Source organism: Dermacentor silvarum, chromosome 11, assembly GCF_013339745.2.
Source record: "Dermacentor silvarum isolate Dsil-2018 chromosome 11, BIME_Dsil_1.4, whole genome shotgun sequence".
In the NCBI taxonomy this organism is placed as follows: domain Eukaryota; kingdom Metazoa; phylum Arthropoda; class Arachnida; order Ixodida; family Ixodidae; genus Dermacentor; species Dermacentor silvarum.
This window is the reverse complement of record NC_051164.1, coordinates 97,576,607-97,592,668: the sequence shown is the minus strand read 5'-3', so window position 1 is coordinate 97,592,668 and position 16,062 is coordinate 97,576,607. Positions and strand designations below refer to the sequence as shown.

At 44.6% G+C, this 16,062-nt stretch overlaps 1 protein-coding gene and 1 long non-coding RNA gene across 3 annotated transcripts in view; one reads left to right on the top strand and one right to left on the bottom strand.

The window, feature by feature from the left end:
- Positions 1-16,062, top strand: part of LOC119433607 (dihydropyrimidinase) — a 55,852-nt gene that overhangs the window by 24,574 nt on the left and 15,216 nt on the right. The window contains exons 2-7 of one of the 2 annotated variants that reach the window (XM_037700862.2): positions 7,965-8,059; positions 8,387-8,460; positions 9,346-9,456; positions 10,112-10,279; positions 12,349-12,491; positions 14,280-14,348. In XM_037700862.2, coding sequence (XP_037556790.1) covers positions 7,965-8,059; positions 8,387-8,460; positions 9,346-9,456; positions 10,112-10,279; positions 12,349-12,491; positions 14,280-14,348 — 660 coding nt within the window. Of the gene's footprint in view, positions 1-7,958; positions 8,060-8,386; positions 8,461-9,345; positions 9,457-10,111; positions 10,280-12,348; positions 12,492-14,279; positions 14,349-16,062 lie in introns of those variants that run through there. The other variant, XM_037700861.2, reaches the window with a different exon arrangement.
- LOC125941576 (uncharacterized) overlaps positions 1-16,062 on the bottom strand; it is a 57,275-nt gene that overhangs the window by 27,727 nt on the left and 13,486 nt on the right. The window lies entirely within an intron of this gene.

Here is a 16,062-nt window from a genome sequence, read left to right as displayed (position 1 = left end):
TCCCTCCCACGCTGCCTTCCCGCTTTCCTCCCTTCGTCTGCCATTTCCCCTTGCGCCCGGCCGCAAGATACGCATTTGGTGCCGCAGCTAAACATCGCCTCCCCTCCCATCCCCCCACGGCTTTTCGCACGACAGAATAAATCGCGTTTGCTCTCCGCCGTGCGTTCGCTCTCCGTGAAAACGCGCGTCCCTCGCGCGCTTTCACTCGCATACAGCATACGGCGCGCGGCGACGATTTTATCGCCGATGGACTTTATACGGAACCTCACGGCGACGACGTGACGAACCTCACAGCGCCGCGCGTCGCGGCTCTGCCAGTCGGTGGGGTGATCGGTGCGATGTCTCAGTATACCGCGAAATGAAAACACGTAAAGAGCTGCGCTCAAATTTCGTATTAGGGAGTATCGTAATCGTCGGTGATTTTCTTTAATGCCCACAGAACGTCTGTTTCGCAAACATTTGATAACAGATGTGCATTCGATGTCCGTGTCTGTGTTCGTGCGATATACTGATGAGTGTCAATCCGGTGAAAAACTGTCACCGTCAAAAAAAAGAAAACAATGTAGGTGCGGAGGAAAGTAATTAGAACACAGGAGTTAGTTGCGGCTGAACTGCACTTTAATGTCCTGTAGCGCAGCCTTAAGGTTAAGCAAGAAATTTGATTACGCATGTGCTCAGGCAAGCAATCATATAGCAGCTCAATCCAAATGCCCTCTAGCAACCGTTGATGCTGCTAGAGAGGATTCGAATGCAGTTCGGCCACAGCTCCCGTGTACCAATTACTTTCGTCTGCACATACGCGTGATAATACGAAGATGACAACGCGAGCTAAGGTTACCAAACACGCAGCCTTCTCGAAGTGACCCTTCGGCTTATCAAACAACTTCCTCGTGAGGACACATTGTACCGGCGTTGATATGGTCGCAATTGTTCCGGTGTAAAGGCAGATAAGGGAGCTTTAATACGCTTCTTACAAGCACGATTGTCGACTTTCGGTACAAATCCCCCACAGGCCGGAGATGCCGACACACACGTACACGCTCGTCGGGGGTGCTGTATCTACAGCTGACGGGACGCTTCGCTCTCGTCAATAAGGAAGTGTTCTCACCGCCGTTCAACTGTTCCAACCGATGCGAGGTTAGGGGGGGGGGGGGGGGGGGGGGGCGTGGTAAATGGCTGAGGAGAGGAGATGCGAGGCGTGTTGCGAGAGTGGCCTCGGTGCTGGCAGATAGAACCGACACACGATTTGAAGGGGCTGCCCGCCCACGCGTTGCGTGTTCTTTCCTTACTTGTGCGGTCGTGTTTCCCACCCCCTCTCCTCAGAAGTCTGCAGTTGCGTTCTTTACGCTTCGAGTTTCTGTATACTTTTGTTTCTCTGCGTCATGGATCAGCGTCGCCGGTCAAATTCGCGCGTGTTTCTGATGTTTTGACTTGACGGGTGATGGGGTTCCGCATCCGTGGTTCGAGGCGCGCGGCTGAGAGGGTGAGTGTGTTGCCGGCAAGTTTGTGCGTTGGGTGGGATGGGCGCGCCCAGTTCGTGACGTGACGGGAGAGAGAGGAGGCGAACCGTACGTTCCCACGCGTCGCGAATTGTATATACTGGGTGTTCAAAATTAAACTTTACGGAATTTTTAAAAAATCGCCTGTGGCAGGTAGCATAATTCTTATCGCTGAGCTGGGTTATTCGAAGAGGCGGACAATAGTAGCACGAGAAATCGAAAAACATATTCAACTAATGAACAAAAATTTACTAATTAACTTCTTAAATAATTTACGACACATGTAGCAATTTACGAATTGTAGCCGATGAGCTTGTCAGGCGTATCCACTTGAAATGAATTTCCAGGATGACACTAGTTTTGAGATATTATCTCCCAAAGTGTGGGACGAAATACATGGGCGTTGCAGTTACTTTTGTGTTTCGATGTATAAAACATAATTTTGGTAAAAAAAGTAAGTGGAACAACAGCGCATTTTTACGGCGAGTTTGATGGCGCATATCTCCAAACTGTTGTCATTCTGGAAATTCATTCCAAGTGGATACGCCTGACAAACTCACCGGCTACAATTCGTTAATTGCAAATATGTCGTAACGTAATTAACTAATTAGTCAATTTTTGTTAATTAGTTGAATATGTGTTTCGATTTCTCGAGCCACTAATGTCCGCATCTTCGAATAACCCAGCTCAACAAATAGAATTATGCTACCTGCCACAGGCAATTTTTAAAAATTCCGCAAAGCTTAATTTTGAACACCCTGTATATTAGTGAGCGTACAACGGAATTAAGTGTAAGGGTGGCATATCGAAAACCATCGCCGTGCTTGCTTAACTTCCCTGTCTTCTCGTTTTCCTTTCACCGGCTATATTTTGTTTGGTGGTTGGTTTTTCTTTGCACCGGAGCGCGCAGCAGAATTAACGCCGCTACGCCATCGTAGGCATTGCGCCGTTGACTGCATGCTTGAAGCCTGACAAGTACCATTTCGTGACATTTCCTTTTTGCCTTCCGCTCTTTGTTCCACGGGGGTTTTTTAAGGTTCACTGCCACCAATGTCCGCTGTTTTTTTTTTTTTTCAAAACTGTCGCTAATATTTTCGAATGCATAACCTGCCAACCCGTGAACATATAAAATTCGTAAAAATCCAGCGGATACGGCATCGAGTGGAGAGGGCTAATGTCGCGCATTTTTCGATGGAAGGATTCAATCATGGATCCCAATGGAAGTGTCGGGGACCGCCAAACGAAACTTTTTTTCGCGAAGAAAGTTTACTTAGCGAAGAGAATTTATTTTCCGTAAAACATGACGCAACATTTGTAGAATCGCAAAACGAGACCAAATTCGTAAACTACGGGAATTGATAGGTATGCACACAGCTCCGTATAGGTATGCCCTGACGCGTCTGTTGATAATTTCTCGGTGTTTCTCGTGCGAGCAAAAAGTAAGCGCGAGAATGTGCTAAATCCGCGCCGCGTTGCGAAAGCTATACACGGGCTTGCCCGAATATTCGCTAATATATACGCAGCGCGCAAGTGAAGATAATGTCGCGTTTTGACACCGCTTTAGTTTCCATCATCTTTGGAACGCCGACATGTTGCGGACTGAGATCATTTTCAGTGTCAGCGTTGCTATCATCCTCATCGATTTTTTGTTTTCTCCAGATCAGATAATTTCTGTCACGTTTTCGCCGCTCCAGTTTGTATAATCGTAAAGCAATCCCGAATTCGCAAGTTTTAGGAAAAATTCGGGACAGTTGGCAGGTGTATGTGCGTTGCAATACTCGGGATCATATGAAGCCACTATCCGGGGTTGTGTTCTGTTTTTGTGTCGTTATTACTACGGGTTATTACTCCCTTTATTACTATAGAATCAAGTCGCGTATACAAATGCCTGCTTAGTAAAGCAATGAAACCTAATGTTACTAAAGCAAGCAAGTAAGTTGGTGGACGTTCATGATTGTATTGCGCTTATATTATTATACTGACGGAAGAACCAGAAAACGAGCATAAAGGAACAAAAACCACTTTTTGCCCCTTTATGTTCCTTCTCTACAGTTCTTCCGTCAGTCTAACACTAAGCGCAGTACAATCATGCACAAATGCATGCGCCATGACCGAAGAAATATATATATTCGAGCGAGGCGTTCTCGAAACGGAACTCGCGGAGGAGGAAGGCATCGCTCGATATGACGTGACCACGCCCAACACGCCAGACTTCCGCCGCGCGATGCGGCCCGTTGCGCGTAGCTGTCTTCGCTTCACGTATCCTCTTCCGCCTTCGCGCGTGTGTGTGCTCGATCGGCCGTGCTCCGGCGAAGACGAGAGGTCATGACCCCGGGTCGTCAGGGGGCGACAACTCTTACTCCCGGGTCACGCTGCGTCGCTGTCAAACGTCGCCGACTTCGTTCTGAACGTTCCGCCCTCCCCTTCACTGGCCCCGAGCAAAAGAGACTGCACGCTTGACGGTGTACAAACGGTGCATGGTGGATTGGAGGAGGAGACGGGGGGGGGGGGGGGGGGGGGCTCTATCGTCGATAGCGCGGGCGTCGGATGTCGACGCCCATCGTTTACGATCGAATGAACGGTCGCGTGGCATGCAGAGCGTTTAGGCCGATAAGCTTATCAAGTGTCTGACGAAAAAAGAAAAACCTTCGTAGGACGTATATGCTAATCCGAGCAACTCGTATACATCAAAGACAGCGAAGCTGTATACGAGTGCGTTCTGCACACCTTTCGGAAGTCCTGGTTCGGTTTATACTACCGCCCGGGATCTACGCGACAATTTGCGAACGCTGATCCGGTGCAACTCCTTCGCTCTAACCTTAACCCTAAACCTAGCCTTAACCCTTAACCCAATCTTAACCCCTAAAAAAGGCTTTGCGATATCGGGCGCGTGTGTGCAGCGCTGGTTCCACTACGACGCGCCTATATGCCTCCTCGATTCCGGCTTCGCAATTACACCCGGCGTATGCTGCCTGCGAAAGCACAGCCTTCGAGATCCGTTTTTGTTGCTCAGAGGGCAACCGTCGCTGAGGCGTAGATTTGGAAACCCCTAAACACCTTCGCAGTAAAATGTGGAGTTGAGGCAACGCCTGAAAAAAATGGGAAGTCGAAGACGCCATCTTGCTGTGGGCGTCGGACAAGCTGCGAAGCGTGTGACGTCACAAAGACGCAGGGGCAAAATAATTTTCGGAAAACTCTACGGGGCGTGAATATTTATGTGTTTTAGCTACCCGAGCAGGTGGTTAAGGCGATCGAATCTTTCTTTGTGAATCCTGCCGATTTTGCTGACCGTATCTTGCCGAATAGCTCAAGACAGCACATATACCGGGTGTTATCTACAATTTTTTTTTTTTTATCGCCCGTGGCAGATAGAGTAACTGTCCTGGAGCTGGATTAGTCGAAGCGGCGGTCATTGCTCGCACGAGAAATCGAAATGCATATTCAACTAATCAACAAATATTCGCTAATTAACTTTTTTAATTAATTACTTTACGACACATTTCCAATTTATGAATTGTAACCGGTGCGTGAAATTCATATGGGCGCCGAATGCAAACAGGCTTTATGTGAACTGCGCTTGATTTGCCTGCACGTTAATGAACCCTATATAGGTGACCGGCATTAATGTCCTGCACCCACGGCGTCTTTCGTAGCCAGCTGCGGTGCTCGAAAGTCCGATACAATCAATTAGTCAATCAATCAACCAATGAATTAATCTGCTTGATGACTGCTTTTAGTGTCACCTAATGTAGGTATTCGTTATCTCCACACCTTCTGACGTATATCTAGATTTCCTCTACACTGCCCGTGCCGCTGCATGCTCGCGCTGTTTAAGCAAGTCTTTATCTAGTACGACCATGCTTATCGTCTCAATAACCTAATAATCTCACTAAGTGGCTAACGCACGCACATAAATGTCGCCGACGCAGGATAACAAAAGATAAGGGGGGGGGGGGGGGGGGGCAACAAGGTCATCGCGCCGCTTCGCTGACGGCTAGAAAAGCAAGTGTTGGCACACACACTGGCGGCTTTATATCTAACTGTGCATATAATTTGGACGAGGCAGCCAGAAACGCGACTTCAGATAAGAAGCAGACAGACTGGATTAAGTGGATCAACGTCGTCCTTTTTTTTTTTTTTTTTCTTACTGAGTGGCACTGTCCTCACCCTCGGTTACAGGATGCACTGAATGCGCCCTGTCCAGATAATAACCGTTGGCCCTAATCGAGCTAGTAGCGTTATGTACAGTGAGGCGCGTTTTTTTGTGCAACAACTTTCGAGGAGGAGATTACGCGTTTATTGGAACGTCATTTCGGCTATGATAACAATTATTACGATATTGCAATAAGATCGCGCTTTTCGGTGCATGTCAATCGGTAAACTCCCAAGGACCCCTGCGTTACCGTTTAGCTTCTATAAACGTTGCCCTGCGCGTCATATTGGCCACAAAAAAAAAGAAAAAAAAAAGAGTAACGGCGCAACACGAGGCATAAGTAGACGGACGACGCCATGTTTATCCAACATACTGTTTATCCAGCATGGTTGTTTGCTAGACTGCGTTTCGTCAGTCTCCGTCCTACACTTTGTCTTGCGCTGTTACTCGATTTTTATGCAACATACGTACCAACCGGCACAAATTCGTACTTTATTGCAGATCATAATGGACTCCGCTATTCTAATGTTTCAAATGCCGCGAAAATGACGTTAATCTCATAATGAAACGTGACCAACATACAAATTTGGGTGATGTTTCATAGCGGTAACTGGAGACCCCTGGGAAGAGGCCTTCGCACCACTACAGACATCCCCTGCTGCTGCTGAAAAAAAAAAAAAAAAAAAAAAAAACGCTTTTTTTTTTTAGCCGCCTAAAGTTTGCTTCTCCCAACGCTTCCCTGCGCGGTGTGAAGCTCGCTTTCCGTCACGGCCGCAAGTCTCCTTCACTGCCGAATGTGGCTCGAGAAAAAAAAAAAAAAAAACTTGTTCCGAGACGAGGAGAAAAGGAATCGTTCCAGTGTGTTTTCCAAGACGCCCGCAATGCTCATATTTTAAAGCGAACAGCTTTATTTGCCTCTTTTCTCCCGTTTTCGTGGTCGGTCGATGGTCGGACACGGCAAGGAAAACGTTCGTTCACTCGTTCGTTTGTGCTATTCGCGTACACGGACAATCATCGTCGATGATTTCTGCACAATTTCTTCCTAGATTAAGAATTCTCAATTCTTCACTTGGCTTTTTTTTTCTTAAAATTTACAGAATGCAGATTTCATGCGAGAACTCTCAACATGAATGTAAGATGTGAGAGCACCAAATATTTCATTCCTAGCATTAGAAAGCACCTATCTATCCAACTGAAAAATAGGCCTGATGTGAAACATTGTCAAAAATAATGAAAAGTCGACACATACATGACAATATATTGACACCAAGAGCAAACACCTGACCCTGGCCTACTATACTTTCAAACTCGTTTTACTGAAACACCTTACGCATATGATTCAAACTTGCAGCAAAGGTCCACTCAGAACATGCATGCAACATGTGTTGAATACTGTTATTTTCATCAGCTCTTTTGACTTTGATCCATCATTGTGACAAAAAAGTTGTGCACACACCATCTGAACAGGACATTTGCCCGTGCGTTTCCCAAGCGTTGTCTTGTTAAGCACTCGCTTAGGTTGCACCTTTTACAGCGTAAGCTGTTATGGGCTCATTCCAATAGCCGTTTCTGGTCGCGATGACGCCGCCGCCGCCCCCGTAACCGCTATCGCCGGAAATGCGAAAAATAAAGTACCCGCTCTCCGCCGGGATCGAACCCAGGCCCGCTGCGTAGGAGTCGGACACTTTACCACTGAGTCACGCAAGCGCTTGCTATCAGCGTCAGAAAAAGGTCCTACAAACGCGCCCTAGGCAGGCGCGCAGGCGCAGACGACCGGAGCCTCCGCCACTATAGTGGAGCCATCTAGTTAACGTGCCTGCAACCGCCGCGTGCGACGAGATGCGATTCAGACGAGGCGCGCAATCAACGCAATCCCGATGTTAGATGTGCGCCGCGTATTCTGGGTACCTCTTCGGTACACGTTATGGCGTCTCCTCGCAAGGTACGAACCGCTGCTGAAGAAGCGAATCGTAGAGCTACGTGCGCGGCTACAACCAGGCATCATCGGGCTCGGCAGACTGCTGTGCAGAGAGCATTGCAAGCCGCAGCTCGCCGTCGACGCCGACGCCGGGCGGACAGTTCAGATCGTTCTCGTCAAAATCGAGGCGAAGACACTTTGCCGTGAAGACCTTGTTGTTCGTGGTGCCGAAATTGGAGCTACTCTTGCGCCGCTCAACCAGCTTACGTTGTGACTGTGCTGCGTGTGCCACGCAGGCCTATGACTTGTTTTCTCACCGACCTGGCGTATTATCTGAAACTGAAATAAACTTGGTATTGTCTAATTGAAAACAAATATATTGTTCTCTATGCAGAGTGCACAGACAAGGTTGCTGATCAAGGGCGGCAAGGTTGTCAACGATGACATGATGGAAAATGCCGACGTCTTCATTGAAGATGGCGTCATTAAGTGAGTTGGCAGCGAGTGACATTACGCAGTTCTGCTAGCAATATAATGCATTACATCACTCGCTATTTGAAAAAGTTTCTGCCAAGATATGCAAGATGGAGGAAGCTTTCACGCACAGATAAAATTTTGTCGACGTTTCCAAAACACAAACTTCACAATAGGAGAAAGATTGATTTCAGAGTTTTCATAAACTGTCGAGTTTGTTTTTTTGATAATTGAAGTGTACCCTGTGTGTCACATCTTGTACAAACAGGGAATGGCAATTTTACTGCACGTGAAGCTTCGTCATTGGTGCGTTTCCAAAACAAAAACTTCTTTATATTTCAGGCAGGTGGGAAAGGACCTGTCTGTGCCAGGTGGGACTCGTACCATTGAAGCCAATGGGATGTACGTCATGCCAGGTAAGCAGGCACTGGGTTATGAAGTGAAAGAATTTAGGCTTCAGTGCCTCGGACAGCCTTACAGACACTTCTAAAGGGAGTAACACATTGGCTGGGCTGGGTGGTTCATCTTGGATAATCGTGATGACAGTGCACAAAGACTTAAAAGAGACACACATATAAAAGGACCTCTTCTTTGCTTGTCTTTTTAGTTGTTGTTTTTTGTGTTATTACATTGGCTTTTCAAACAGGACCTCTTTTCATATTGGTTTTTGAAAGCTTGTACATTTCATCTCAATAGTTTGTCTCTAATATTCTGGTTACATACAGCATGTCCCAAAGTTTGCTGTGCACATCACAATAATTGTTCGCTTTTGCAGAAAGACCAAGATTCATCAGTTACACACGATGTTGGGGGCCCTAAATGCTGGCACATCATTGCGAAAAGATATTCTTGTTCCCAAGCAATGACTGCCTAGAAGCAGGCAGCTTAAGATGATTTCAAAGTGTATAAAACAAGTTGGAAAAAATCTAAAGAAGCTAGAAGAAAACAGTGTGTGTACATAGTTACCAGTGAGACATTAAAAAAAATTGCAGACGTTATAATAATCTCTATATAAATCATTTCCAGAAGTAATAAATTCTGAAAAAAAGGAAGGGATACTTTGGAAAATCTAACAGAGTAGTCATTTTGTGAAGAGCTGTCAGTATTGCTTAACTCTTACAGTACTGTGTGTCTGCTTATGGCAGCACGGTCTAGCAGTCGTTCTGCTATTCAGACGATCTGTGCATGTCACTCAAGACTTGGTGCTTGCCACATCAAATTAAATTTTATTTACTCTCAATTGGTGAAATATTTCAGCTAGCATATAGTCTTACATAAGGCACACCATTTTTCTCCACCAGGTGGCATTGATTGCCATGTCCACTTCGAATTCTTCTTCATGGGAACACGCACTGCCGATGACTTCTACACAGGCAGCAAGGCAGCACTTGCCGGAGGAACCACCATGATCGGTACGTCTCGCACACAGTGTAACATTCACCAACATTCCTTTGAACTGATGTTCACCATTTGCTCAGCCTATTTCCATGCGCCCTCGCATTTCTTAAACACAGCTAACATACCCCTCATTTAAAAAATACTGCCTAGAAGCTTTTGGCTCAGCCAATGAATTATCACACAATATACAGTATTATGGTAGCTCTGTACGTAGCGACTACAAGCTTACAAATCTTGAGTCTCAATCCTTAAACAGGGCTAACAGCTCGGTAACTCTACATCTCTATGACCCCGCAAGAGCCAGCAGCTGCCTAAGTTGCAGAATGAGACATGATCTAACATTGGTGATTTGATAATATCTTTGATGCATTCTTGCGCAGACATACCTACTTTCCCTTCCTCACACCTATCGCCGTAGCTTATTGGCTGTGGCATCGCACTGTTAAGATTGAGAGAGTGCGTTTGATCCCAGCCACGGTGGCCTTTTTTTAAAACTGGCGAAATGCAAAAATGCTTGTGTACTTAGATTTAGGTGCACGTTAAAGAACCCAAGGTGGTGAAAAATAATCCGGAGTCCCCCACGACTGCATGCCTCATAATCATGGGTTGTGCATGTAAAACCACCAGAATAAAATTATTTAATTAACTTCTCTTCCTCGCTTTACGCAGTCGACTTTGTCACCAAAAAGTCTCCCAGTATGAGCCTGCTCGAAGCCTACGAAGATTACCGAAGCAGGGCTGACGAGCGCATCTGCTGTGACTACGGCCTTTCGGTAATCCTCGACGACTATAACGAGAATGTCCTCAGGGAAATGGAAACACTGACAAAGGAGAAAGGTACGTGACTTCTGCGTTTCTATCCTTGTTTGCTTTATCATTTTGCCTGGTGATACATACCAGGTTAATTTGAATACAAGGGACACTGCAGCGAAAAATGATCTTGGCTGTATTAGCAAATTACACAGTAAAATACCCAAAAAGCCACTGGTAAACCAGAAAATGCGCAAAGACGAAAGACAGCCTTGAAGTGCCTGCACTAGCCTGCTGTGACGTTGCAAATTTTGGCGCCGTCTGCTCGAGCCTAGTTGAAATTTTTATCACTTGATGTGGTCTACATTGCATTTTAAAACTGCCAGAGACTGAACTTGGCATGTTTCAGACACTTTACTGAGCCACATCAGCTCAAATAACAAGCTACATTGAAATCCGTTACGTCACACTCATGTACCGACCCTGGGGCTTTGGCGCGAAGTTTGGAAAATGACACTTCGACCTTCACTCTCTATTGTAGCAATCAACCCCTTACCGCGAAATTAACAAAAATAAAGTTTTTAAAACAGTACTTTAAAGCAAATCAGTAAAGTAGTTTAGATTGATAAAGTCGCTGTTTGAAGAAGTTTAATGGCATACTCGACTGGTATTTTCAGAGCCCTCTAATGGCACTTCCTAAAAGCATCTGCTCACTGATGATTTTTGTAATCAGTTGATAATCACTTTGCTCAGCGTGGTAGTAGAAAAATGGCTCGGAATGAGTGCAAGTGGTCATGCACAATGCATACAAGTTCAACTACTGCACCCTTTTATTCTGTAAGCGTCTTCACACTTGCGAATTACAATTTGGCCAATGTAAATCATCACAAGTGTGTTTTTGCTCAAGTTCTTGCTTTATGCGGGCATTATAGTTTGCTTGCATTTTCGTTCGAGGCACTTCTTATCTTCAGATAATAATCCAGTCAAAGGAGCACAATGTTGCAGTTTTAATCATGTGCACTGTATTTCATGAAACGGGAAACACTAATCTTCCAGGGGTACCACAAAGCTATATGGGGAACCCGTACGGTTTTCTTAAAAAGACAGCATCACAGTTGAAAAAAAAAACACCATTCTAGTCTGGAGATCAAAAACCAGGACCACTGCATTTCGGAAGCAGTCATTCTTCTATTTGAACTAACCAGGAAACCCTTGTGTGACACCTGTGGTGGCTTAGTGCCTTTGGCAATGCGCTGCTTAGCTCTAGGGCGCAAGGTCAAATCCTGGCCGCTGCAGCAGCGTATTGGTGGGGACGAAATGCAAGAACATCCATGTACCGTGCATAGGGTGCACGTTAAAGAACCCCAGGTGGGCAAAATTAATCCAGAGTTTTCCCACTACACCGTGCCTCATAATGATATTGTGGTTTTGGCACGTAAAACCCGAGAATTTAATTTTTAACTAACCAGGAGGCTAGCAAATTAAGAGTTAGGCCTAATTAATCAACAGCTTAAAGTGCAGACTAGGTGAATATGGCAAATCTGTTCTGTGAATATCCGCACCCACCGCAGTTTCCCAGTGGCTAGGCTGCCGAGCTCGAGATCGCGTGTTTGCTCCGGGCCTCGGCAACTGCATTTCGATGGGGGCAAAATGCAACAATACGCGTGTACTTGGATGTAGGTGTACGTTAAAGAACCCCAGATGGTCAAAATTAATCGGTAGTCCCCACTACGGCATGCCTCATGAACAGATAGTGGTTATTACATGTAACACCCCAGAATTTAATTTTTTGCAGAAATCCGCAATGTGGAGAAAGTTTCGTGAAAGTAAAAACATTGTCATCCACTTGAGAATACATGAAGCCATGAAAGAAGCTCATACAAATTTCTCACCTATATTTCTTACACATTTCTCATAGCCCAGTGTTCATACATATTGTGAGCCATGTGCGTATGCTTGATCAATTTCATGTCTGTAATAATTGTCATCCCACATCTTCTTAGCATGCTGCCTCTGTCACCTGGCCGAATAAAAGCATTCGGTCTGCCTCTGTTTTACAACATACTTTTAGCTCACTGATGCATATAGATAGCAAACATCATTTGTCCTACCTTTAACTTTCTTTACATTGCTTTCTCTTGTCATGACCTACACAGGTGTGAATGCCTTCAAGATGTTCATGGCCTACAAAGGTACACTCATGATGGAGGATGACAAGCTCATCCAGGCGCTCAAGGCATGCAGCAAACTGGGAGCCCTGGCTCGCATCCATGCCGAGAACGGCGACATTATTTATGAGGTCTGTATGATGTATGCGAGACGTGATGTAATTTCTGACGTTATGTAACGAGGAAGCCCTTTCCGGGTGAACTCTTTCCGTAATGTGAACGAGACCAGTGCGTCTACGCCGACTCAAGCATTAATGTGCTGCTTAACAGGCACTTCAGTCCCATTAGCACTCCACATTCTTTACCACATGCACATGTACAGAGTGGCATCGATTTTTTTGCTCCAATTAAAAGAATGTAAAGTTTGCTTTTAAAAAGAAACCACTGGCACAACGTTCTGAAATACATAATGCTCATGATGATTCAAAAATTTTGATCTAATGTGAACAAATCCATACATTTTAGTTCACTCACTGTTTTCAGATGTTTGTTTTCCGAGGCCACATTAATGTGGATCTCGGATGAGCACCACTAGGAAATTGTGCCACTGACTGGTTGCAGCGAAAGTGACTGGGTTGTACATGCATTTGCATTGATGTCCTGATTGTATATCTGTTCAAATGAAACAGTGCGTATCTGTACATCAAATAACCAATAATTCTGTTTTGTACCACATTAAAATTAATTTTGCCTAATTCATATTTATGCTAATTAAAAAATATGTGGTCTCTAAAAATTCAAATGAACAAGACCCAACAGCAAATCGATCTTGCAATTTAGTATTTGCTTTCATTAAAGATGATGTTAGGCATGTGAAAAAAGTCAGTACTTTCTGTATCGTTCTCGTGAGATCCAAATATCGCTATGGGACATAATCACTCAAGCTGGTTTTATTGTCTACTGGTATGTTACAAACATGAAAAACATTTTTTCAAATTTAAATTCCACGGTTAGATGCTAAAAGCTACATCTCCATGTATGTGGAAGAAGTAACCATCTCATGTTTGCATTTTATTGCCTAAATGACAAAGTGAAGATAGAATTTCATGTAGTATGATACCATGTTGCTGCTGCATCTTAGATTTTCACGCAATCTCATAGAATTCAAAACACACTTCAAAGTTGCTTTCCTCCCTCTGTGACAACACAGAGGTCTAGATCTAGATCAATTTAGTGTCTAATTTCTCAAAATCGGATGACAAGAATATTACTAAACCACTTCTGTACAGTTTCGCATGCACCGAACTTCATATCCAAAATGAATATTTTGAGTAATCACTTACAAGTGAATTTCGAAGAAAAAAAATAAGAAAATATGAAGGCAATGTACAAAATATTGGGCAAGGGGTGTCTTAGGAGGTTATGAAATATATTCAGTAGGGAAAAGGAATGTTTCTTAATGTTTATGCACTATTATATAGGGAAAGCAAGCAATAAGTCACATTGCAAATTCACCTTTTGTGAGCTAAACATGACTACATCATGTGCGATGTCATAATCTCTCCGATGGTGTCCACATATTGCTTTACACTTGTCCTTGTTGTGCAGCCACAGCTATACTCGCAGAAAAGTGTTTATGGCAATGAAAAGAAACCTACGAGGGTGCAGCTTCTGCGCATTAGTTACTATGCCAAGTAGTGCGGCCGAGTATGGCAGTGCTTTAGGTCTTTAGGGACAGATAGGGAGCCAGCGTAGCTTCCAGGTACGACCGTTTCACATTTTCCCAGACGTCGAAGATAAAAGCAGAAAACTAAGTGAAGCAACGCTCGGTGGTGAATTTCTTTTTTTTTTTTTTTGTCTTATTTTGCTGCTGTAAATAAGGTAGAAGGGTGGCAGTTTGGACTAGTTAGTATTCCAGTCTAATAAGAGTAAAAGTGCAAAAGAAGGCAGGTAAAGTTTTTTTTTTTTTTTTTTTCCAGAACCAAAGCAAGCTGCTTTGCATGGAGGTTACTGGTCCAGAAGGCCATCTCTACAGCCGAGAGGAAGAGGTATGTATTTTGCTTCTCGAAAAAATAAAAAAGAAAGAAAAAAGCTCAGCAGTAGCCCAGTGGCCATGGTGTTACACTGCTAAGCTCAAGGTCACAGGTTCAATTCCAGCTGCAGCAGCTGCATTCCAATGGAAGTGGAATGCAAAAATGTTTGTGTACCATGCATTGGTTGCACGTTAAATACGAGGTGGTCAAAATTAATCTGAAGACCCCCGCCATGGCATGCCTCATCATTAAATAGTGATTTTGGCATGTAAAACCCCAGAGTTGCTGAAAATAAGCATGCGAGCACAAAGGTATGAAAAGCCAGCCACTAACCTAGCTACTCCTAGAAGTCAAACAGTGAGCCCAGAACTTCCACAGCACCTTTCCTTGCATTCTGTTTGACTTGATGATCACCAGGTCTACATAACACTTTCATGCCTTTTTTTCTTATTGATCACTTTCTCAAGTATATTGTCACAGCAGGGAGTGTTTGTTTGGTAATGTTTACGTTGCTTTAATCAGTTGTCCAGCATCTGGAGCCTTTGACTGCTCCACAGCCTGAGTACGGTATATTGGGGCTTAAAAACCCAGTCAACAAGTAAATCAATCAGTCTTTGACACTCTCAGAAAGTCTATTTTATCGACCCTGAACTAAAATGTGACCTGTTCTTACTGCCAACCTTAATCTTGCAATACAGATTCCAAGCTGCCGCACGAACACATTCGCATTCTCTCCGAACAAAGACAGCTGCTTACTGGAACCACGTTCCCAATTAAATTGCCAGTAATCCTGACCAGCTGCCCTTCGAAGCCGCCATAGCAATGTTTCTGTTGACCCCCTCCCTCCCCCCAAAAAAACAAACTCTTCTCTGTAATGCCACCAGGTTTTGAGAGTATTTCAAATCAGCTAGTTAGTCGCTTTTCCCTCCATTTCAATGGGGGCAAAATGCAAAAACGCTGAAGTACTACTTAGATTTAAGTGCACTTTAAAGATTACCAGGTTAGTCACTTTTCACCTGTAACACAGGTGGAGGCCAATGCGACCAGATTTTGAGAGCACTTCAAATCGGTTAATGATTCAACCAAATAGTCAATAATAATGAATGAATCAATCAATCAATCAGTCAATGTTCTCTGAGACGGGTGAAGGCTGATGCTAGCAGGCTTCGAGAGTATTTCATAGCAGTCAAGCAATGATGCAAAAAATCAACCTGTACTGAAGGCAATGATCATGATGCTAAGTGAAAGTAGACGAAGACGATAAAAGGTGCTCGTTTATCTTTCTCCATAGTTTTTGACTCCATAGTTAAGGCTGGCTACTTCAGAGCTGTGTTAAGTCTTGTCAGGCAAATGCCCCCTTTGCAATTGGTGGAGGTGCGGGCTTCTATTCATCACCCTGGAACTCTGCAGACAAATGCTACCACGAGCTTCTGCAGCAACTAACAAATCAAAAAGTTAGAATGCATTGTTAGTGCAAGTTAGTGCATTGAATCCGAAAGCAATTTGACTCTTCTGCGCGATACTTTTCACTTGGTCATGTGCTCGAATTGGGCTAAGTCAATTTTGGGAGTGGGCCGGGTCACTTTTGAGTTTTGAACGTGGGTCAACTCAATTCTCGAATTTGGCAAAGTCAATTTTTTGTGTGTGGGCCACGACGTCTGTCCGACGTTGTGGCTGTTCACAGTGGGATTTCCCAGTGCGAGCCAGCAGGTCCAGCGCCGGGAATGTG